General features: G+C 48.8%; 2 protein-coding genes across 5 annotated transcripts; both read left to right on the forward strand.

Moving 5' to 3' along the window:
• Nucleotides 1-8,651: 8,651 nt before the first annotated feature.
• On the forward strand, nucleotides 8,652-14,336 carry pofut1 (protein O-fucosyltransferase 1). Of its 2 annotated transcripts, none has more exons than XM_037479183.2 (7): nucleotides 8,652-8,918; nucleotides 9,133-9,254; nucleotides 10,617-10,799; nucleotides 11,002-11,114; nucleotides 12,011-12,203; nucleotides 12,822-13,001; nucleotides 13,372-14,336. In XM_037479183.2, the coding sequence occupies exons 1-7, from the start codon at nucleotides 8,780-8,782 to the stop codon at nucleotides 13,564-13,566; spliced, it is 1,125 nt and encodes a 374-aa protein (XP_037335080.1). In that variant the 5' UTR covers nucleotides 8,652-8,779; the 3' UTR covers nucleotides 13,567-14,336. The 2 variants fall into 2 exon arrangements, with proteins under 2 accessions (XP_037335080.1, XP_037335078.1); XM_037479181.2 differs by having other exon boundaries at nucleotides 8,654-8,918; nucleotides 12,759-13,001.
• A 225-nt stretch (nucleotides 14,337-14,561) lies between these two features.
• On the forward strand, nucleotides 14,562-22,414 carry kif3b (kinesin family member 3B). 3 transcript variants are annotated; one of them, XM_062563074.1, is made up of 9 exons: nucleotides 14,562-14,681; nucleotides 15,452-16,937; nucleotides 17,118-17,219; nucleotides 17,616-17,738; nucleotides 17,985-18,103; nucleotides 18,888-19,004; nucleotides 19,469-19,574; nucleotides 20,068-20,273; nucleotides 20,449-22,414. In XM_062563074.1, exons 2-9 carry the CDS (start codon nucleotides 15,540-15,542, stop codon nucleotides 20,552-20,554), a joined length of 2,277 nt encoding a protein of 758 aa, XP_062419058.1. In that variant the 5' UTR covers nucleotides 14,562-14,681; nucleotides 15,452-15,539; the 3' UTR covers nucleotides 20,555-22,414. The 3 variants fall into 3 exon arrangements, with proteins under 3 accessions (XP_062419058.1, XP_062419059.1, XP_062419065.1); XM_062563075.1 differs by having other exon boundaries at nucleotides 14,618-14,705; XM_062563081.1 differs by lacking the exon at nucleotides 14,562-14,681 and adding an exon at nucleotides 14,693-14,825.
• Nucleotides 22,415-22,874: the final 460 nt, after the last annotated feature.

Below are 22,874 nucleotides of genomic sequence, written 5' to 3' on the forward strand. Positions count from 1 at the left end.
CTATACTTGTACAGCGCTTTTCTAGTCTTCTGACTTTAAATGCTTTAACACTACATGACATCACTCACCCATTCACACCCATTCATACACTAATGACAGGACCTACCATACACAGCGCCTGGCCTAGCATGTGCTCATGTAGGCCCAACCAGATGTGAACCTAGAAGTGAACTCAATGTGGGCCATTGATACCGATGTCGGTATCTGTGCATCCTGCCTACCTTTGCTTTGTTTCTACCCCTTCTGCAACTGTCCTCTGCCAAGGACACAGCAAGAAGAACTTGGACAACAAAAGATGGACTGCGTAAGTGAAGCGACTTGCGATAACCCAGAGGGGGGGCGGGGTAGTATTTTGTTTGTTTAAGGGGCATTGTGGAAGTGCGGCCTGTTATTTCCAGGTAATTTGTTGTCATACATCCTGACAGAGTCTCTCTCCCTCCCTCTCTCTCACCATTCCATCAGCGGTGGCGTTCTCCATAGCAGGCCGCTGCCCTGTCTCTCTGTGCTACCGCACACCTCATCAGTCCCTGATTGGAGGCAAGGGTAAGAGCGAAAGACAGAGGTTCTCATGGCCTCCTCTAAGTGAAGTCCTCATCAGGCAGCTTAGCAGAAACATCTGCTGGTGTTCATGTGTAGTGATCAACAGTAGTCCGATCACATCTCTCGTCTCAACGCCATCAGACTCGCAATAGAGCCTTGAAGCTCAAACAAGCCCCCTAACCCCCCCCAAAAAAGCGATCCAAAATCAGGGAAAACAATAGCAATTAGTAGGAGAGACAATTAGTTTCACATCTGGAGTGTATTTTCCCACCCCTAGAATCCCCAGCGATCCTCTTTTTTGGGTGGGACACGACTGTGTGTCTGTCTGGTTTTTTGTTGAAACCAGATGGGCGGTTTGCATTAGCGGGGATGATTGATAAACAACTCAAGAGGGTTGGGGTTGGTTTCGGGACACAAAGTGAGAGAGAGACACACAGATGTCCCTCTCAGTGGCACACAGCGGCATGGATACAGAGCGCTGCAGAGTTAAGAGTCATTCTGTTGGTCAAATACCTGACGTTAGCATCTCCGATGATTCTTAGGAGCTTGAAGGTCTGCACTTAACTTAAGCAAAAAAGATGTTAAGACTTTGTTCTACGATGTGTAAACTAACGTTAGCCTTCTACTCCTGGAAATAGTATTAACGCTTCAAATAGCACAAAAGTGGTGTTCGTTGGTGGGGAGGATTTCTCGTATTCATCAGCGATTGTTCGTCAAAGAGATTACTTTCTGGCATAATCCAAAAATCTAGCAGAATATGGTTGGATATTTATACCAAATTGTTTTTTTATTGGCCTTTTTAGAATCTACTTTCCCAAACTTTTTCTGTCAGGGCTGCCTTTGGGAGATTGTATGGACCACAGTGGGGACCCCAGTTTGGGGTTGTCCCTGTAGCACGCTGTAAAAGCGACCATGTTCTTGTCCCAACTACTAAAGCTTAGTTGGTTAAATGTGTGAATTCAAACAAAAACTCAGAGTTTCATTCATGAAATGTCATGTTTGGGCTTACAATAAGAACTCTGCATAAGTAATGGATAATATATGTACCAATATCATGTATTATATCATATCATATCAAAATCCAAATCCATCTGCATCACGCTATCTCGTCTTTTTTGTTAAAATAAACAGTGGCAACTGTCACGAACGGCTGGTGCAGGTTGAAGGCAGGCAGGCAGGCAGGACTCAGACGCAGGGTCTTCCGACAAAGTGCTATTTATTCAAACAAAACTCAAGCAGAACGTGCACCAACGAGGACTGACATGGACAATGACGCGACAAAGGACAACTGGCACACAGGGCTTAAATACACAAGGGAGGTGCAGGTGATTGGACACAGGTGGAATCAATCACGCAATCACAAGACAAGGCAGGAAGTGAAGTTAACCCAGGACCACAAGAGACATGAAACTTCAAACTAAAACCGGAAGCGAAGCCAAACCGTGACAGAACCCCCCCCTCAAGGACCGAATTCCAGACGGTCCTAAAGGGGAGCAGAACCGGAAAAAATCAGACAAGGGGAGGGAGGGTGGGGACCCGACAGCTAAGGTCCGGCGGCCTGCCGGGGCGGCGGCCAGGCGTGGGGTGCTCAGGGGGTCTGCCGGGTCGGCGACCGGGCCTCGGGGTCTCGGGGGGTCTGCCGGGCCGGCGGCCGGGCCTCGGGGTCTCGGGGGGTCTGCCGGGTCGGCGGCCGTGCGTCGTGGCGGGGGGCGCCGAGCAGTGCGGCTCCGGCGTCGTCGTGGCTTGGGGCGCCGAGCTGTGCGGCTCCGGCGTCGTCGTGGCGTGGGGCGCCGAGCTGTGCGGCTCCGGCGTCGTCGTGGCGTGGGGCGCCGAGCTGTGCGGCTCCGGCGTCGTCGTGGCGTGGGGCGCCGAGCTGTGCGGCTCCGGCGTCGTCGTGGCGGGGGGCGCCGAGCAGTGCGGCTCCGGCGTCGTCGTGGCGGGGGGCGCCGAGCAGTGCGGCTCCGGCGTCGTCGTGGCGGGGGGCGCCGAGCTGTGCGGCTGCGGCGTCGTCGTGGCGGGGGGCGCCGAGCAGTGCGGCTCCGGCGTCGTCGTGGCGGGGGGCGCCGAGCAGTGCGGCTCCGGCGTCGTCGTGGCGGGGGGCGCCGAGCAGTGCGGCTCCGGCGTCGTCGTGGCGGGGGGCGCCGAGCAGTGCGGCTGCGGCGTCGTCGTGGCGGGGGGCGCCGAGCTGTGCGGCTGCGGCGTCGTCGTGGAGGGGGGCGCCGAGCAGTGCGGCTCCGGCGTCGTCGTGGCGGGGGGCGCCGAGCAGTGCGGCGGCCCAACCCCTGACCCCACCCCCCCCTCAAGGGCCGGATCCCAGACGGCCCCCAGGGGTGGGGGGGAGAGGACCAAGGGATGGGAGGGAGGGGGCACGATCAGGGGCCGTGGGGACGGGCCCGGAGACTGGACTCTGGGGGCCGGAACGGGCGGAGACTGGACTCTGGGGGCCGGAACGGGCGGAGACTGGACTCTGGGGGCCGGAACGGGCGGAGACTGGACTCTGGGGGCCGGAACGGGCGGAGACTGGACTCTGGGGGCCGGAACGGGCGGAGACTGGACTCTGGGGGCCGGAACGGGCGGAGACTGGACTCTGGGGGCCGGAACGGGCGGAGACTGGACTCTGGGGGCCGGAACGGGCGGAGACTGGACTCTGGGGGCCGGAACGGGCGGAGACTGGACTCTGGGGGCCGGAACGGGCGGAGACTGGACTCTGGGGGCCGGAACGGGCGGAGACTGGACTCTGGGGGCCGGAACGGGCGGAGACTGGACTCTGGGGGCCGGAACGGGCGGAGACTGGACTCTGGGGGCCGGAACGGGCGGAGACTGGACTCTGGGGGCCGGAACGGGCGGAGACTGGACTCTGGGGGCCGGAACGGGCGGAGACTGGACTCTGGGGGCCGGAACGGGCGGAGACTGGACTCTGGGGGCCGGAACGGGCGGAGACTGGACTCTGGGGGCCGGAACGGGCGGAGACTGGACTCTGGGGGCCGGAACGGGCGGAGACTGGACTCTGGGGGCCGGAACGGGCGGAGACTGGACTCTGGGGGCCGGAACGGGCGGAGACTGGACTCTGGGGGCCGGAACGGGCGGAGACTGGACTCTGGGGGCCGGAACGGGCGGAGACTGGACTCTGGGGGCCGGAACGGGCGGAGACTGGACTCTGGGGGCCGGAACGGGCGGAGACTGGACTCTGGGGGCCGGAACGGGCGGAGACTGGACTCTGGGGGCCGGAACGGGCGGAGACTGGACTCTGGGGGCCGGAACGGGCGGAGACTGGACTCTGGGGGCCGGAACGGGCGGAGACTGGACTCTGGGGGCCGGAACGGGCGGAGACTGGACTCTGGGGGCCGGAACGGGCGGAGACTGGACTCTGGGGGCCGGAACGGGCGGAGACTGGACTCTGGGGGCCGGAACGGGCGGAGACTGGACTCTGGGGGCCGGAACGGGCGGAGACTGGACTCTGGGGGCCGGAACGGGCGGAGACTGGACTCTGGGGGCCGGAACGGGCGGAGACTGGACTCTGGGGGCCGGAACGGGCGGAGACTGGACTCTGGGGGCCGGAACGGGCGGAGACTGGACTCTGGGGGCCGGAACGGGCGGAGACTGGACTCTGGGGGCCGGAACGGGCGGAGACTGGACTCTGGGGGCCGGAACGGGCGGAGACTGGACTCTGGGGGCCGGAACGGGCGGAGACTGGACTCTGGGGGCCGGAACGGGCGGAGACTGGACTCTGGGGGCCGGAACGGGCGGAGACTGGACTCTGGGGGCCGGAACGGGCGGAGACTGGACTCTGGGGGCCGGAACGGGCGGAGACGGGAGTCTTGGGGCCCGCTCAGGCTGGAACGGGCGTCTTGGGGCCCGCTCAGGCTGGAACGGGTGTCTTGGGGCCCGCTCAGGCTGGAACGGGCGTCTTGGGGCCCGCTCAGGCTGAAACGGGCGTCTTGGGGCCCGCTCAGGCTGAAACGGGCGTCTTGGGGCCCGCTCAGGCTGGAACGGATATCTGGGGGCCGAGTCGGGAGCCGGGACTGCGGGGGTTCGTCGGCTCCTTCTCCTCGGATTGAGGAGGTCCCGGAGCCTGAAGCATTCCTCCTGGTAGCTCCTGGGGCCAACAACGACATCAGTCTTCCATTGAAAAAATGGGCTTCTTACGTCGAGGTAGTCAGGCCCCAGGTCGCTCCAGGAGTCCGCTGGCATGCCGGTGTTTCGCCGGGCAGCCTGCTGCATGCTCCGTGGTCCCCCAAACGCAAGGCGAGTTCCCAAATATTTATCATTAGGGTAAAACCCTGCTGAGTCCTTCCTTGGTCGCGTCATTCTGTCAGATGAGGAAGCTGGTGCAGGCGGAAGGCAGGCAGGCAGGACTCAGACGCAGGGTCTTCCGACAAAGTGCTATTTATTCAAACAAAACTCAAGCAGAACGTGCACCAACGAGGACTGACATGGACAATGACGCGACAAAGGACAACTGGCACACAGGGCTTAAATACACAAGGGAGGTGCAGGTGATTGGACACAGGTGGAATCAATCACGCAATCACAAGACAAGGCAGGAAGTGAAGTTAACCCAGGACCACAAGAGACATGAAACTTCAAACTAAAACCGGAAGCGAAGCCAAACCGTGACAGGCAACAACAAAATCCCGCACTTAGTCGTTAAAAAAAAGACATTTGGCTGAAAGAATATGAGTAGTACGTCTCACGCACTCAAAATCAATATCATTTCTGGCAGAAACACAAATGTTACACAAATGCAAATAGCGGCCCTCTTCGCCTCTGATTACCTAATCGCGGAGCGGTAGGTGGGGAGGTCTATCTTGGCGGAGATGGAGTTTTCGGTGACGAAGGGGTTTTGGGGTATCAGGGCGCAGACAGCCGGCCCCGTGGGTCTGCAGCAGGTTGATAATGTGAATGGGTGGCACACACGTGCTGAAGGGGATTCAAAGCCAGCATTTCGTCAACACAGTTTGCTTAGTATTTTTAAGACTACTAATAAAAGGCCAAAAGGAATCTTAAGAAACTTGAAATATTAATTTTTCATCACAAAGGGTTTTTGCTGTCAAAAGTGGATCCTGATACAATTTATTCAACAGCGATCGCAAGCCAACAAATGAAGAAATTTGAACCTCTAACATGCTTTTTTGTTACTTTGGTGTTAAACCCAGTTTTTTTATTCAGATGCACAGCAGCCAAACACAGGCTTTTTAGCTCGAAGAATACATAAAAATGAATATTAGGTTATTGGTTATTATTGTCAATCTTCACAACTACTTCAATTTACTAATTTGTTTAGTGTTTGTTTCAGTTGTTATCACTTAGGCCAGTTACCAACAGAACCTCAATGGCTTTTCGTTATTTCCATGTTAGATTCTCTTTCTTAGTCGTCACTGAAGATCTTGAATCCAAATTCAGAAAGCCTAAAGTTGAGAGTTTATGAATACGTTTGGTCTCGGTTAAATCACAGCAGCTGAAAGCCATGCTGTCAGTAACAATACAGAAAGGGCCACAGGAGTTGGACTACCTTCTCTCCCTCTCCTGAAAGGCCACAGAGACAGAAAGGGAAACCGGCATCCGCAGCTTGTAAAATGTTACGACTGAGTGTGAAGAACTTATGGATCGAAAAAAAGGAAATGAGATGGTTGAACCAAAAGACTGTGAGTCAGATATGTCCCGGAAAAAACAAAATGCACAACTTCATCATGTAAAATAAGATGATTTACTGGCATTCAGACGTAAATATCAAATAAGGGAGAATTCACTAAAGTAAGGTGTGCACTTTGTCTTCACCTGATTGACCCCTCCCTGGTCTTCTCCTCGTATGACCCCACGCTGTGAGTTGGCGTCCTTTTGCATTGTTACAATCGCTGTCATCTCCAACAATGACAGTGTGCGGAAGAGAGAGAGAGAGAGAGAGAGAGAGAGAGAGAAAGAGAGAGAGAGCCAGCTGTCAAGCATCTTGGAGAAAAGAAAGGTGATGGAGCACGAAGAGGAGGAACGCGTCCGACGGGGTTGGCTGAACAGGAGGATGAAGAGGGATTAGGAAACCGTTCATAGCCAACAGGGTCCGATGGGTCTCTAAAAGATCACATACAGACCGAGCCACACAAAAGTCATGACTTATGGTTCGAACCCAGAAAAATGATGTATTGTGTTATTTGTTAGAACGGCAACGTTCTACCAGCACCTCTGTTGTACTCCGCCGACAGGGAACAACAAATCGCCTGCAGATCGTAGCGACTACATCGCCCAGATAAATGAGCTCTTTAATGTGGACACGTTTAAGCAATTATGGCTCCGTTCAGTACGAACAAAGAGGCCGCACCTGGGCCATGTGTTGCTTGTTTGTGCGAGTTGAGCACACAAGCTTCTAATGAGAAGGATCGCTCCTTGTATCATTGGACATGATGATTGGGGAATCTTGTGGAAAAGCAGGACGGTCTGTATCAGGGCCCTATATAATGATTTTGTCCTGCAGTATGATGCATGTATTTGCTAGGACATGACATGTATCGTATTAAAAGATTTGGTCATATTGCCAAGGAATAGAATGTTAGCAGGCAAAATAAGACCTGCGCGAAGCTCAAATGGATCTTTTTGCTTAACAAGGTTCCTAACTGAGCTGAATACACCGAAAGTGTTTTGGCATGTAAAGAGCTGTTTGAATTCTCTAAATGAAAAGGTGCTTCAATGCTTCCTTTATTTGCTTCGTTAGTATAGAAAACTAACTGGACATTCTTTTATAAAAGAAAAGTAGATTATTCTGCCCCAAAATTCCTTGCTGTGACAACATTTGAAGTAATGCATCACCAAGTTATTTTTTATAGGTTTAGTCATCATTTTCATACAGAAAAAAACGACTGGAGTTTGTGTTGATAAATATGTGACTATCAATAAATATTTATCCATTTCAAACATGTAACAAAAACGTTAAAAAAAATACATAATGCAATAAAATAATAAAGTCCTATTTCGTTGTAGTTTTGCCATGGCAGACTCACATTTTCTGTCAAAGTATATTTATAATAATTTAGAGAAAATGTAGTAGTCTACATTTACCCCAGTAGTCTTTTCCTAAGTAAAACACAAACAAAAAAGTGTTTTGTTATTGATACTAATTATTTATCTATGTACGGATGTAGGATCTTCTACCTGATCGTTTCCTTCTCTTTTTTTAAAGAATATGTTTTTTACTTGTTAGACTACCCTGGGTTGTTGCATATTTTTCTCTTTTTTAAATTAAATCCATTTCGTTCTCTTATTGTGCTAATTCCCTGTCATGGCTTGAATATTTTCCGTGTGCTAAATGAAAATATGCGTTCTTGTGTGGACTTTTGTTCTCGTGGACTCGTGAAACGTCATCAGTCGCAGCCCGAGTACTGTTCCAATTCTAAAGTCCGCATCTGGCCGAGAACGGTCATAATACCCGGATGTGACTCGCCCCGTCCATTTTACCGGGCATGCATCGGAGCAGGCTCGTCTGTTCTTGTGAGAGCCAAATATCCCAGAATGCATTTCACCTCAGCAACAGGCAACAACGACAGAGGAAAATAAACACAACTTTATGTCGAAGTTTTTAAATACTACTTTATTTAAGTAACGTAATGTAATTTTATGACTGAAGTTAGTTGTTAAAGCAACTTTTGTTGTTAAAGCAAATGTTTGTCAACATTCAGCCTTCAACATTCAACGCAAGTCCGTTCTCGCCGTCTTAGGTATTGAGAAAGGGCCATAGATAGCGGAGTATAGAACGTCCGCACGTGGCGGCCATCTTGGTACAGGCAGCGCGCTCACCTATAACATTGTGTTGGTAGTGGTACATGTACTTGAAATAATAATAACTTACTCGATTATAATTATAATTATTTATTATTATTTATTTGTAAAGGGAAATCTTCTACCTATTTTGGAACATTATTCTATTTTTTTAGAACCTAGCATAATTATTCATAGTATGTATGCAGTGTCATAACTACATCTCTGACGTTTATAACAAACCAAACCGTTTAAAATGTTCGGTAGAACACAGAAAGTTATGGTTGTTTAAAAAGTACAAGAATCACTACGAACACAATGTTATGGGTGAGCGAGCGCACTGTACCAAGATGGCCGCCATGTGCGGACGTTCGACTCTGTTGGCCGGCAACGCGGACTAGACATCTAGCTTTTTATATATATCTATCCTCTTCATTATAACCAACGAAGAAGCGGACATAACACCAGTGCATTCTGGGATCTAAAATGAACCACAATGGCGGTTAAACAAAAAGCACGTCATGCCCTCACAGTTGCGAGTTTACTTTTAGCCCTTCTACACCAACCATGGCGGACTTTCGCCGCAGAGCTGACGTGGGATCCGAGCGGCTATGTGCTGTACTGCCCGTGCATGGGTAATTCTTTCTGTTGTACCGGAAGAGCGAAGCTAGTTCGTCCCCAACGTCTGTCATTCAGAAGTTTGACTATGGAGTCTTCGTTATCGCTACTTGTAAACTTGAAAGCCCAAACTACGTCGCGCGGTTCGGAGTTTAATAGAGGGAAGCATAAGCAATCTCCGTTTTCTTGTGAGTACACTGAGAGCATAAAGTGCCCACTGTTATTGTTCAGGTCGCTTCGGAAACCAGGCAGATCACTTCCTGGGATCTCTCGCCTTCGCGAAGATGCTGAACCGAACCCTGGCGGTCCCTCCCTGGATCGTGTACCGCCACAACACCCCTCCTTACACCAACGTGAGTACCAGCCGGTGTTACTCCCCTACTGGTTTTTACACCTACTGGTTTCTCTACGCGTGCGTGTTTGTGTTTACCGGACAGCAGCAGATGTCTGCGTCTGTTTCCTGATTCGTCACACATTCACAAAAATATTGCTGAAAATCTACAAAACGCATCACAAATCCATTGCAGCGTTCACGATTGTATAAGTGAGCACTACATCACACCCACGTATGAAAACATTTATTAAAGAAAATATATTTAAAAAAAGATCGGAACGATCGGGAATCGAACCCCGTCGGTCAAAACATCCTAAAGCCAACAAGACTAAATATATTGCATTAAAGCAGAACACGATGGCTGGAAGAAGCGTTTTGGTGTGGGATCTAAAACAACTGGTTACCTCGCGGCGTGTCGGAACACGTCCAAATAGTTGTAAGGCTACGTTTTCGCAAGGCTGCGCCGACACATTTGGATAAAAACGGAGATATACGGATATCGTTTTCTTACGGCCTTGGTGTGACGTACACCACACACTTACACATTACATTTAGGAAAAAATATAAATTGGTTGAACCGACCAGGATTCGAACCCCATGGCGCAAAACACCAAACTCCCTCTATTAGCTGTGCTCTATGCGCTGCGCCGCGGGCCAGTCCTTACACACTTGAGAAATTTGTCTTATTAATTTATAAATGTGATACATCGGTATGGGGGAAACCTTCTGGTGTGGGCGATCTGAAACAACTGGTTACACTGGGCGTGTCTTAGAACACTTCGAGACAAATGTATCGATTCTTAATTGTCACCCAATTAAAAATGCAAAGATTCTAGTAGGAATCAAATCTCATGAATGAAGTTCTCAAATTACATTTTATTCCGACCAGGATTTGGGTTAAATCATATGGTGTATTAATCTACTGCGTTGTTTATCCTCAGATCCAGTGCTCAACATGCAGTCTGTGGTTCCACTGGCTTTGCACTGGCAAACCACCTACTTTGAGAACTTCATTCACGAGATTTGATTTGGTTTTGAATTACAAAAAGAAATAATTAGACAACTCCTTGGGTTTATGAGACAACTGTGTCTGATTAATCCTGATAATTGTTTGTTGTGCATGTAGTTCAATTCAAGTCAGTCCCACTTGCACAGTCCTGCTGCTGGAAATACTCACTAGAACAAAAAAATAAAAGGTCCCCCAGAAATACACTTAAATTCTTACACCTAGTTAAAAAGCAGGGAAAGGTTAAAAAGATGGCTTGTATTAAGAGACGGACTAACATTGCTTCTGGACTTCATATGTTCACACCAACAGTATTGAATATTCCCTCCTCTTTTAACCCTCTCTAGACCGTGCTGTTCTCCTCCATTGTTTCAGGTGCACGTTCCCTACAGTGAGTTCTTCCAGCTGGAGGCGTTGTCCGCCTACCACCGTATAGTCAGTCTGGAGGACTTCATGGAGAAGCTGGCGCCCAAACACTGGCCCCCAAGTCAGAGGACAGCCTACTGCTTTGAGACTGCTGCGCAGCGCAGTTCCGACAAGAAATCTTGCCCCATGAAGGTGAAAGCCCAGTGGAGTAGTAGCAGTACCACCACCACCAGTAGTAGTAGTAGTAGATAAAAAAGATACGATAAGTGTGTTTCTTTAAAAGTCTGTTTTGACTAGCCTGCAGAGGGAATGCTGCCCTCTGGTGACGCTTAAATCCAACCTCAGATATGTGTCATTGCTCTGATATGGAGAGGGGGTTCTGATTGCCTTTCAGGATGGGAACCCGTTTGGTCCGTTCTGGGACCATGTCGGTGTGGACTTCGATGCGTCGGTCCTGTATGCTGGTATCTCCTTCAGTGCCCACCATCAACCTCAGTGGATGAAGAGGTGATTGCCTGTTGGAGCAGCCCAACGGTGCTGTGGTCCTGTTTCAAAATGATGAAAGATGACGTGAAGAATACGGTTTTGTCATGTGGACCGTAGCCGGCCTCACACCTAATGACTGACCTTTTTTTTTAATGACACGCAATGCCTCTTGTAGGAGCCAAGCCAAGTCTTGTGGGGGCTCAGGTGCACTTGACACGGGTGGTGATGTATGGGGGAGACGGGGAGATCGCATATATAGTTGTTTGTTATAAGGTATAAGAACTAATTAATGGGGGGGAAAAAAGACGAAAGACTTGGAATCCCTGTGTGAGCGAGTGAGGAACAGAATCTTCTCCCGCACCCTGCCGAGTAGCTCACAAAGATCGGTCACTACACCTCTTCTGAAGAATTGTTGGCTTTGTTTGTCGTTTGGCCGTATGAGATACTCCTCTATGCTTAGTGTAATACTACAGTAAATGGCCAATTCAAATAAACAGAATCGGCAGGTATTTTAGACCACTAAAAGATTCACTATTGCATCAAGTGTACGCTATGTTTAATACATTTTCGAAGATGGCCCAGGCCCACTGATGGCTTTCTTCAAAGCTACAAAAAAACACATTTCGGTGCGAAACCGTTCCTTGTCTGTTGCTCCCTCAATCCGTCATTTTATTTGCACCGTTTGTTTTATAGGGGGAGCAAAGAGAACGTCCTAGTCGAAGGGTCCAAAACATTCCGAAAATAGCATGCACTTGATGTAGATTCTTTTTTAAAGACGGCTGTACCTTGCTTTGCTCTTGTGCTGTCACTCCCTGTCTGTTGGTCCAGACTCCATCTACTGTAGTAACGGAATAGAGAAGTGCCTCCATACAAATACCTCACAAAACATGCACACCATCCCCCCCCCATCTAACCAGGTTCCCCCCCTTGGAGAACCCTGTCTTGGCTCTGCCCGGTGCTCCAGCCCAGTTCCCAGTGGCAGAGGAGCACGTGGGCCTGCAGCGCTTTGTGGTGTGGTCCAACAAGATGATGGAGAAGGGGGAGAAGCACATAGCCTCCCTGCTGACCAGGCCGTACGTCGGCATTCACCTGAGGATCGGCATTGACTGGGTAAGATGGCTTCAAGACCCCAGTGTCTCACTTGTCGCCTTGTGAACAGGATTCTGCCCCCTCTTTTACAGGCCTCCTGAGTGAAGCTGTAAACCAGGGTTTGTGGTTTCAATCGGGAAGTCAGGCTGGTTAAAGCCAGCCTGTAACTCCAGCTTGTAGTTCCTGCCTGTAGGCCAGTGATCAGAGAGTCACACAGCTCGGTCGCTAGGCGTGTGGGGACACTAAAACTTCTAGTCTCCGTCCTGGTACCGGAGAAAAGATGATGCCCTGCTTTAGTCTGTGCCTCTCGCAGGAGGCACTGGGCTTCTGTGTCATTTACGGCAGGAAACCTCGCTCTCACTGCCCATGTTTGTGAACAAATCCTTTTTTGTTATCAAAACTGCTGGTTTCACTACACTTTCAATATACATTTTAGTGACATTTAGAAGTTTCAAATAATGTTCTTATTAATTTAGACACATGTGGCCTTTGATGCTTTCCCAGTTCTGAGATTCTTTCTCCCTATTCGTTATCCCGTTGCATTCAAGTAACCTCCTCGTCATTCCTGCCGTACAGCAAAATGCCTGCAAAATGCTGAAGAGCGGTGAAGCCGGGCCTCATTTCATGGCCTCTCCACAGTGCGTCGGCTACAACCGGCAGAAGGCCCTGCCTCTGACCATGAACATGTGCCTCCCCGAACTGGGGGAGATCCGCAGGGCGGTCAAGCTGTGGGCGAAGAGGACCTCGGCCCGCTCCGTCTTCATCGCCACTGACTCCGAATCCCACAGCGTGGAAATTGAAAAGCTCCTCAAGGGCAAGGTCAGTTTGAGAAGCCTCTGTAATGCACCTCTGAGTGTTTGATGGGTAGCTTTTGCTCTACATTCTCCTCCTTTCTGGGCCCTGTCGTGACCTTAAATGCAACCCCAAATGGCCGCCTACACTTTCAGGGACTGGACTGCCATAGCACAATTTGGAAAGGTTCTACTTTACAGATGCCTTTTTGAAGCTTATATAGGCTACGTTGACTTACAGGAGCCGAACACAGAATCCAGCCCTTGATGTAAAATCAATGTCTGAAATACAAATTTTACTGCCAAAAAGTTTTTCCCCTCACAGAGCATTTGTAAAGAATCTCTATTGTATTTCCCCGCCAAATTGTTCATCCGTTTATTTCCTCCTGCCTGTTCAGGTGAAAGTGGTGAGCCTTACACTGGACTTGGCCCAAATGGACCTGTACATCTTAGGCAGGGCTGACCACTTCATTGGAAACTGCGTGTCCTCCTTCTCCGCCTTCGTGAAGAGGGAGCGGGACGTCCGCGGCCTCCCATCCTCTTTCTTTGGCATGGACCAGCCCGGGGTATCGAATCCCAAAGAAGAACTGTGAGCACGAGGGTGACGTCCCGCCGAGTGGGAGTGAGCAGAAGGCAGAGAGGATTTATACGAGACGCAATGGTCCATAAAGGCCCGTCTTTTGAATGAGTTTTAGGCTGTGAGGAAATATGATCAATGCTGTACTATTTTTGTCTGATCCCTGCTTTAAAATCCAGTATGTGTTTTTAAGCCTCGACCACCCGTTTGTGTTCACTATACTGAAGATGTTTTTCTAGTCACAGAAACCTATTTTCCCCATTTAATTTAGCTGCTGCCACAGTCTGCGTAAAGTCGCGAAATTTAGCAGGAGCTCTGGTGAACCCGGGAAAAGAAGCGCAGCGGTAGCGGTCATGTTCTCCCCCACCTGTCCAGCCCTCCTTGCCTTTCACAACTTGCGCTCTTTTTCTCCGCCCTCCATTCCAAGGAGGGCTCAGTAAACTGATCCTCCTCCACATACTAATTATAGGGAGTAAAAAAGGAGACCCTCTCTCCCTCTCAAATCATCATGATCAAAACACTAATTAAAATATGTAAAGTTTCACCATTTTTTTAAGAGATAGTATTGTCATTTGTGAATGTCAACAAATGTTTCAGGGATAATTTGGGGAAGATGGAAGCAGTTGATTTGCACAGGCTGATATGATTAAGTGCAGGTGGGGATGTTTGGCAAGATAACTGCACTCAATTTAAAGCTGAATGGTTTCTATAAATTGTTTTCACAATAAAGGGATGCAGAGTCATTTTTGAATAACCAGCAGCCGGTCTCCCTTCCTGACTGGAAGCTTAGTTGCGAGTACAGTTGAATCAGCTGATGTACTAAGCTCTGTCGGAGAGACCTGGTTGCCAGATATGCTCAGGATACCGTACACGTGTGTGCTTCACAATGGATGTATTTGGGCTAAACAACTCGTTAATCAAAGGTTTTTAGTGACCGAATAAACTGCCTAACCGAAATATGTACGTTCACTCCGATCTCCCCATGTGGAAGTGCTAATATTTTTTCACACGCATACTCTGAGAGGAGGGATGCAGTGTTGAGTCTGGCAACTACGTCACCGGGACCGCTGTGTGGATGAGCAGTGGCTAACGGCTGACTGGGAGTTCTGGATTAGCTAACGTTCGCCATTGGTAAAAAGGACATTAGTCTTTCAGGTGGACTGTTGTGTTTATGTTGCATGGACCTAATGCGCCCCCAGGCAGCGTGTTTTTCTTCTTTTTATTTACGTCGATATGTTGCATTGATGTATTGCCCTCGCTGCTAGCGTTAGCCAGGTAAATCGATGCTACCAGCCCCGTAGCTCAGGTTACCTAACGTAGTGTTTGCCGTTGCTAGGCCGGTCTAGTTGGCAAGTTATGGGCTACATTTGAGTGGCTAACGTCGGTTAGCTGAGCTAACCTTTACTTTGTAAAATGCTAACATGAACGGAGCCCCTCTAACACAATGGGTTATTAACATGCCATTCATGGCAGTAGTTGCTTAATTGCCTGGAATTCCAACGCCGACTGAAGTGAAGCTAGATGATAGTTGCCTGTTAACAGCCTTCATTTATGTGGGATAACGGCAGCTAACGCTAGCGGGCTGGCAATGGCATAACTCAAAACAGTGGAACGTTTTCCTTAATGTTCTGCGCCTCACTGTCTCTGAATAATGTATTCATTCGAATCCAATCGTTTTAACATAATGAGCTCTCACGCTTTTTTTTCATTTGTAAAAATTCAATGTTCGTTCGGTAAATTGTACCAGGGAGTATAGAACTGCTGCAACCTGCTAGCTACGCAATCCTGTCTGTCAACAGACTGTGTATGTACACATGTGTGGGAGGCGTTGGCCCTCCCCATGTTAAGTCCTCATGATAATTTCCTCAGCAGGTCGTCATTGAACGTGTCTTCTCCAACAGTGTCTGATGTGGGCCCCTGTGTTGGTGAACTGGTCCTGAAGCTGCACCCGTAGGACGGTGCCTACTAAGGGCCGAGGTGCTCTCCAACATGTCCAAGAGCAAGAGCTCCGAGTCGGTCAAGGTGGTGGTCCGTTGTCGGCCCATGAATGAAAAAGAGCTGGCAGCCAACTTTCAAAGCGTGGTCGGGGTCGACGTCAAGTTGGGCCAAATCGTGGTCAGGAACCCCAGGGAGGCCTTGGCTGGTGAACACCCAAAGGTCTTCACCTTTGATTCAGTCTATGACTGGAACTCCAAACAAATAGATTTATACGATGAAACCTTCAGGCCTCTGGTGGACTCTGTACTTCTCGGTTTCAACGGGACCATTTTTGCCTACGGGCAGACCGGTACGGGGAAAACATACACTATGGAGGGGGTGAGAAACGATATAGAGAAGAGAGGGGTGATTCCAAACTCCTTTGAGCACATCTTCACTCACATTTCCCGCTCTCAGAATCAGCAGTATCTGGTGAGAGCGTCGTATCTCGAAATTTACCAGGAGGAGATCAAAGACCTGCTCTCAAAAGACCAGACGCGTCGCCTGGAGCTCCGAGAGCGGCCCGACACCGGCGTGTACGTCAAGGACCTCTCGTCATTTGTCACCAAGAGCGTGCGGGAGATCGAACACGTCATGAACGTGGGCAACCAGAACCGCTCGGTGGGTGCCACAAACATGAACGAGCACAGCTCTCGCTCGCACGCCATCTTCGTCATCACCGTGGAGTGCAGCGAGCTGGATGACGACGGGGAGAACCACATCAGAGTTGGCAAACTGAACCTGGTCGATTTGGCTGGCAGTGAACGGCAGACCAAGACCGGTGCTCAGGGAGAGAGGCTTAAAGAAGCAACCAAGATCAACCTGTCCCTTTCAGCGCTGGGCAACGTCATCTCGTCTCTGGTGGACGGCAGGAGCAGCCACATCCCCTACCGCGATTCCAAACTCACCCGTCTGCTGCAGGACTCCCTGGGGGGCAACGCCCGCACGGTCATGGTCGCCAACATCGGTCCGGCGTCCTACAACGTGGAGGAGACGCTGACGACGCTACGCTATTCCAACAGGGCGAAGAACATCAAGAACAAACCGCACATCAACGAGGACCCCAAGGACGCCCTGCTCCGGGAGTTCCAGGAGGAGATCGCCAGGCTGAAGGAGCAGCTGCAAAAGCGCTCGGGGAGGAAGAAAAAGCGGAGGGGGAGGAGAAGGGACGGGAGCGACGGGGAGGACCTGGAGGACGGAGAGACGGAGGAGGACAACGAGGACGGGGACGACAAAGGGGTTTACTGGCGGGAGCAGCAGGAGAAGCTGGAGAGGGAAAGGAAGGCCATTATGGAGGATCACAGTCTGGTGGCTGAGGAGAAAGTTCTGCTGCTTAAGGAAAAAGAGAAGAAGATGGAAGATTTGAAGAAGGAGCGTGAAGCCGGAGAGATGCTTTCAGCCAAAGTGAAGGTAAGACGATTTAATCAGACTGTTTCTATACATCCAATATGCATCGGGTGGATTTTTGATTATAAGATGAGGTACAGGATAAAAATCGATCGGGTTCATACACACAAGCAGTCAAATTATTTTCTCCCCAACGTCACTCCAAGTGGTTTCACTAATTGTCCCTCTTTCTTCTGAATCCAGGCGATGGAGAGTAAGCTTCTGGTAGGGGGGAAGAACATCGTTGATCACACCAACGAGCAACAGAAAATGCTGGAGCTGAGGAGGCAGGAGATCGCTGAGCAGGTATACTGAACATCTGTAGTAAGACGTCACATAGCAGGCAACCAGGGGGTCCCTGTGGGATCCAGCTGACTATTGGTAGGTTTCACAGCAGCAGGTGTGGATTATAGTTGAATCTGTCTCCGAACTGACGGATCTAGACTTGTTACTTCTACAACAATAAAATCAAGCTAACTTCCTAAGAGGAGGACAATTGCGGTTAATTCTTTACGCTCGCATAGCAATGACGACACATTCTCTTATGTATATATTATTCTTATATGTATGTATGTATGCGTCCACTTTGGCCTGGTTATGTGCTAGTTGTGCATTCTGGTGTGCCATTGCTCGTTTTTTTCGACGCCGCTGAAAGCAGAAAGCTACCCACCATTCCAAACGTGCGCGTTTCTGTGCTTCCAGAAACGTCGGGAGCGGGAGATGCAGCAGCAGATGGACAACCGCGACGAAGAGACGCTGGAGCTGAAGGAGACCTACAGCTCTCTGCAGCAAGAGGTCGACATCAAAACCAAGAAGCTGAAGAAGGTAGCTCCCTCCACTCTGCTATGAGACACATATTTAATATGTATGTATGTATGTATGTATATATCTGCATTGGGTCAGGTACTATTTTTATCAGGTGATATCTGCCAGCATACACTTTTTGCTTCATTTTTTTTCTCTATTTGCATAACCTTTAAATGCTCATAACATCTGTCCAATGTTTAAGGCAAATTCTAAAGCGTGGTATTGTAAAAGTCCTCGTAGTAAGGGAACACTCTCCTCCCCCAGCTGTTTGCCAAGCTGCAGGCGGTGAAGGCAGAAATCCACGACATCCAGGAGGCTCACATCAACGAGCGCCAGGAGCTGGAACAGACCCAGAACGAGCTCACCAGGGACCTCAAACTCAAGTAAGGAACCTGCAGGAGACACTCGAGAGGACGCAGCATACTGAACGGGGCTGCTAACGTCAACTAGCTCCCCTCCTGTCAGTTTGAACATCGATGGATCGTTTTCAATTAGAAAGCAGTACATTTGATTTGATCACATGTTTTACTAAACACTGACGGATAACTGTTGTTAGTACAACTTTATTTACTGCTGCGACAACGTTAATCAGCGGTTTACGCACCTGCCAATCGGGATGGATTGCTGGATGTATGATGAGGGAATATTAGTTTAAACAAGTTCCCTGTCTCTCGTAGGCCGAGGAAAACATGTTAAGGGACATAACTAATTGGGATGTGAAATGAGTCTGACTTAATTCTCCGGCCATGTGGGCCAGCCTTAACGGGAAGTGTGCTGCTACATGGAGTAGATGGTAGGTAGTCTGCTGAAACCCGCAGGAGAACCAGCACAGGAGCAGTTGAAGTGTGGCTCTATTTAGGAAGATAGATGTGCCGCTTCACTTTGATGTCGGCAGCCCTTTGAAACGAGTAGCTTCCATGGGCTCTCTTCACAGCTGCATATCTACTGCTGATTGTACCAACTAAGTGTGTATTAGTTGTGTGAACTATTGTGTAGTATTATGATGCGAGTCATTCTGCACACATGACATCTATTGCACTCTTTCTTTCAGTTGTGAGTATGTTCTGGATTCAGCTCGGTTACACTGACATAGGAGACTTCCTGCTTCAGTGTAATGAATCCATCTGTGACTGCTACCGTCTGATTGCTCGTCTCTTCCTCTTTCAGGCATTTGATCATCGAGAACTTCATCCCCTTGGAGGAGAAGAACAAAATAGTCAGCAGGGCTTACTTTGATGAGGAGGACGAATACTGGAAAACGAAGCCCATCACGCGCTTAGAGGAGTAAGTCAGAATCACCCTAACACGCTTTATTCCGTTACATGTTGCATCCAGTGAGAAGAATAGTTCAAAGCGTTAATAATAATAAGCGCTTGAATATTTCATGCCTTTTAAATCAAATAAGTATAGGTCTGTTACAGTTATTCACTTAATCTATGTTTGTAATATTAGCCTTTTGTAGCTGGGAAATGTCGCTGTTGCCATGTCTCGATTTGTTGTTGGCCCATATATAGTAAAATATCCAAAGGAATTATTTATTTCTGCATTTCTAGTTACCCATGTCTGATAATGTTGTATTGTGAACAATTAATCTAATTTAAATTGACAGGAGTGGACCTAATGATGGGTGTGATGTGTAATCTTTATGAATTGTAGTTTCTGAGTAATGGCAGAACCACTGTGATACATTGAGATGTCATCTTCCCACAAAGCTGTTCACACTGTTGTTCTCTGTGTGTCCGCCTCAGTAACCATCAGATGATGAGCAGGCCTTTGTCCACGGTCGGCTACAGGAGGCCTCTCAGCCACCATGCTCGCATGGCCATGATTATGAGGCCTGAGATGAGATACAAAGTAAGCTAAATGTACATGGATTCACACATCGAAAGTCTTGATGCAAAACCAAGCAGTGGAGGGTGGACAGTGTAGGTCCAGGTGAACCAAACATTACAGTGAATATTGCTATAATGCACAGGAGTCCAGAATTCCAACCTCCTGCTCTGGAAAGTGAAGCCAGCGCTGAAGCTTCTGAACTTGCATTCTCTCTGCTGTCCATGAGGGGGCGACTCCTTTGATTGTATAGAAGTCTGTGAGAAAATGACTCTAATTCTCTCTTACTAGACGTGGGTTTATGGTGTCAATCTAGTTCAATAGAGCATGATGTTCATTGAACTAGACGTCCCGTCGGATGGGTGAGGGGGCGCTGGTGCTCTCTGTCTGCATCCCCCTAAAATGAGTCCTTGCCCCTGATATTCACAATATACACAACACTGATAGGAGTTCATTTTTTAACAAATCTAATGTGCTGGGATTGACTTAATTATCTGTGCTCTTTTTTTTTTTTTAGGCCGAAAACATCATGATGCTGGACATGGACCTGCCTGCTCGGACCACCAAAGAATATCAGGAGCCGGTTATCGCCCCTAAGGTGGCGGCAGCTCTGGAGAGCGCTCTAAAGGATGAGGATGAGATCCAGGTGGATGCCTCGGGCTTCCACAGCAGCTTGGGATCAGCCCCGCCTGCAGGCGCCAGTCTCAAGAAACCAAAGTCCAGGTGAGGCTAACGGTCCCTGTGATGTGGCAAATAAATCTTTTTTTAATGGGTTTTCGCAGCTAAATCAATTTTACACCCTGGAGATACAAGAATAAATACAGATTTAGTGAAGTTCTGTGCAGTAAATAAAACGTCTTCTGCTCTCACCCTCTCTTCATTGCTCTCTCTTACCCAGTCGACCGAGAACCGGCAAGAAGTCGAGCACCCCCACCTCTCCTTACAGCCCCTCAAGTCCCGGATCCCCTCTCTACCCACAATCCCGCGGCCTGGTGCCCAAGTGACGACTTCTACAACTGCGATCACCGACCCGACCTCTTTCGTGCACTGTTTCACTTTGGGTCCCTTTTTTAATTTTCTAACTCTAATGCTGCTTAGTAGGTTTTAACTGTACGCACGCCACCATTGGCTGCTGAACCTGAGTCACGAGCCACGCATGAAGGCCTCCCATCGCACCCCCCCCCCCCCCCCCCCGGCTCCTCCCTTCGGCTCTAAGCCACGGATGTGTGTGCTGCTGGAGTCACTACACTCGATCGATTGTTGTTTAACGGAAACCAACCGGACCAAACTATTTTCTGTATGATTCACGTTTCAAATTGGTTTGTGTTCTAGTCCAGAAAATCAGAAGAGAACCATTCTTCAACAATAGCCTCCCTCGAGCAGCTCACCAGGTCAAATCTGTGCACAAGACCCTTTTCCAACCTGGAGGCGCGGCAGTCGATGCAGATACACATCTTATGTTTGTGTTTATGCATAGATATTATACATTCTAGTCACAATGATCTTAATGTACAGAAAACAATGGACTGCGATGTGTGCGCTGGTTTTTGTCTTAAAGGAATCCTTCCACATTTTTGGAAACAAGAAAAACATGCAGCGCAGCGCCTCCAGAATACTTTCCACGCGTCTTGTTGGGGGAGATCTGGTGGCTCCAGCCCCCCGACCCCCCAGGCAATCACCACCAAGTCGCCGCATCTCCTGAGATGTAGAACTTGTGGGTTTCTCACCGCATGATTGTAAATGAACAAAGGAGTTGTCCAAAAGCAGACCTCCACCCAGTTACACCCACCCACTATGGACACATTGTAGGGGGCGGGACACAGCAGAGACCTCCCTAATGGATCAGCTCCTACCAACACCCTCGTTCTCCAGAGCTCCTGTTGCTGGAATGATTCATCAGGGTTCCAAGGTGCCTTAACCTGTGTCGCTTAATCGCTGCTCCTTTTAATTCCAAGTGCGTGCACGCACACACACACTCTCGGCCTTTCTTACCAAACCTCATTTTAGATGGGGTGGCACTCGTGCAGCGCCTCGTTCACACACAGCATTCCACCAAATCTGGCTTTTCTGGCTGCGCGCTGCGGAGGTCTCTGTGCAGCGCTGTGCCCCGAGAGTCGAGTGGACTCAGCTTTCTTGACCACCTGTGCGTGTGTGTGAGCGACCCTGCAGGGCTTTGCAGCCCACTGTGACATTTGAAATGGCCTCGGAAATTATCTGAAAGGTGAGACTGGTGTCTGTGCACATAGGAGCAGTCTGGCCGCTTGGGTATAAGACTTTCAACTAAAGCTGGAGTGGTGCTGGCTGACCCGTGTCGGCACACCTCTGCTTTATTGACTCGACGATTGTTCATCCTAACTCACTTTTACAGATGTATAAAAAAAAACATAATTTATGATCTTTTGTTTTTATATTCAGATGTAGATATAATTTTCTAATCCATTTGTTCTTTGTTGAAATAGTTTTATATTTTGAGTTTGATAATTTAATGTTCTGATTCCCTCTTTTTATATGTACTCTTCTATTGTATCCAGTACTGGCTTTCATGTATTCACTCCACGGTCTAATATTTCCATGTTCACTGTGCATGTAATGTCATAAACACAAACCTAAGCCATAGATTAAGGCCTCGCGTCCCTTATGCCTGCCGCATGACCAGCTGGAGCCCGTTAGGTTGTGAGAGCTCACTCAGAGGAGCAAAATGTGAATTTCAATCCCTATGCGTCTGTATCCCATAGCAACAACACTGGATCTAAACTCCACATCAAGGACTTTTTGTGACCAACCTTCTACTTGTGTGCACACGCATTTGTTTAGTTTCTTTCAATGATTAAAGACAATTCAATGAGAACAAGATGGTTATGTGTCCTCTCTGGTGAGGGAGGGGGGGTTCAGTGGAAATACACTTATGAAAATGCACTTTTTCTTTTTTAAAAGCTTCCACAGCTGTAGCAATGTTTTTTTTCTCAAAATTGTTATTGCCAAAATCACAATTATGAGATTTTTTTAAAACGATTGTAAAGGTAATGCAATTGTTTCATTAATTTTATCCACGGGCATTTAGTCTTTATTGTAAATGAATTGGACCCAAAGCACCAGTGTAGGGGAAGGGATTCTGTAACCATGAATACAGTATACAGTATATCAAAGGATTAGAAGCACCAGATTAATCAAACATATCACCTCTTATCCCATCTGATCTGATCTGACTGGCCAATATCTGCATTTATTCTTCATTTATACTATGACTTGTAGTATTTTCTTTTTTCTTTGACCTTTTTAAGTTATTTAACATACTACGATGGCTACTTATTATTTTTTTTAAAT

The sequence above is a fragment of the Pungitius pungitius genome, chromosome 1 (assembly GCF_949316345.1).
Source record: "Pungitius pungitius chromosome 1, fPunPun2.1, whole genome shotgun sequence".
In the NCBI taxonomy this organism is placed as follows: domain Eukaryota; kingdom Metazoa; phylum Chordata; class Actinopteri; order Perciformes; family Gasterosteidae; genus Pungitius; species Pungitius pungitius.

Excerpts from the sequence above, each read along its gene's own strand:
- pofut1 (XM_037479181.2), top strand. The coding sequence starts at position 8,780 with ATGGCGGTTAAACAAAAAGCACGTCATGCCCTCACAGTTGCGAGTTTA. Across the intron at positions 11,115-12,010 it reads CAACCTCAGTGGATGAAGAG|GTTCCCCCCCTTGGAGAACC; the intron begins GTGATTGCCTGT and ends CCATCTAACCAG. Across the intron at positions 12,204-12,758 it reads TGAGGATCGGCATTGACTGG|CAAAATGCCTGCAAAATGCT; the intron begins GTAAGATGGCTT and ends CCTGCCGTACAG.
- kif3b (XM_062563074.1), top strand. The coding sequence starts at position 15,540 with ATGTCCAAGAGCAAGAGCTCCGAGTCGGTCAAGGTGGTGGTCCGTTGT. Across the intron at positions 16,938-17,117 it reads TGCTTTCAGCCAAAGTGAAG|GCGATGGAGAGTAAGCTTCT; the intron begins GTAAGACGATTT and ends TTCTGAATCCAG. Across the intron at positions 20,274-20,448 it reads CTCAAGAAACCAAAGTCCAG|TCGACCGAGAACCGGCAAGA; the intron begins GTGAGGCTAACG and ends TCTCTTACCCAG.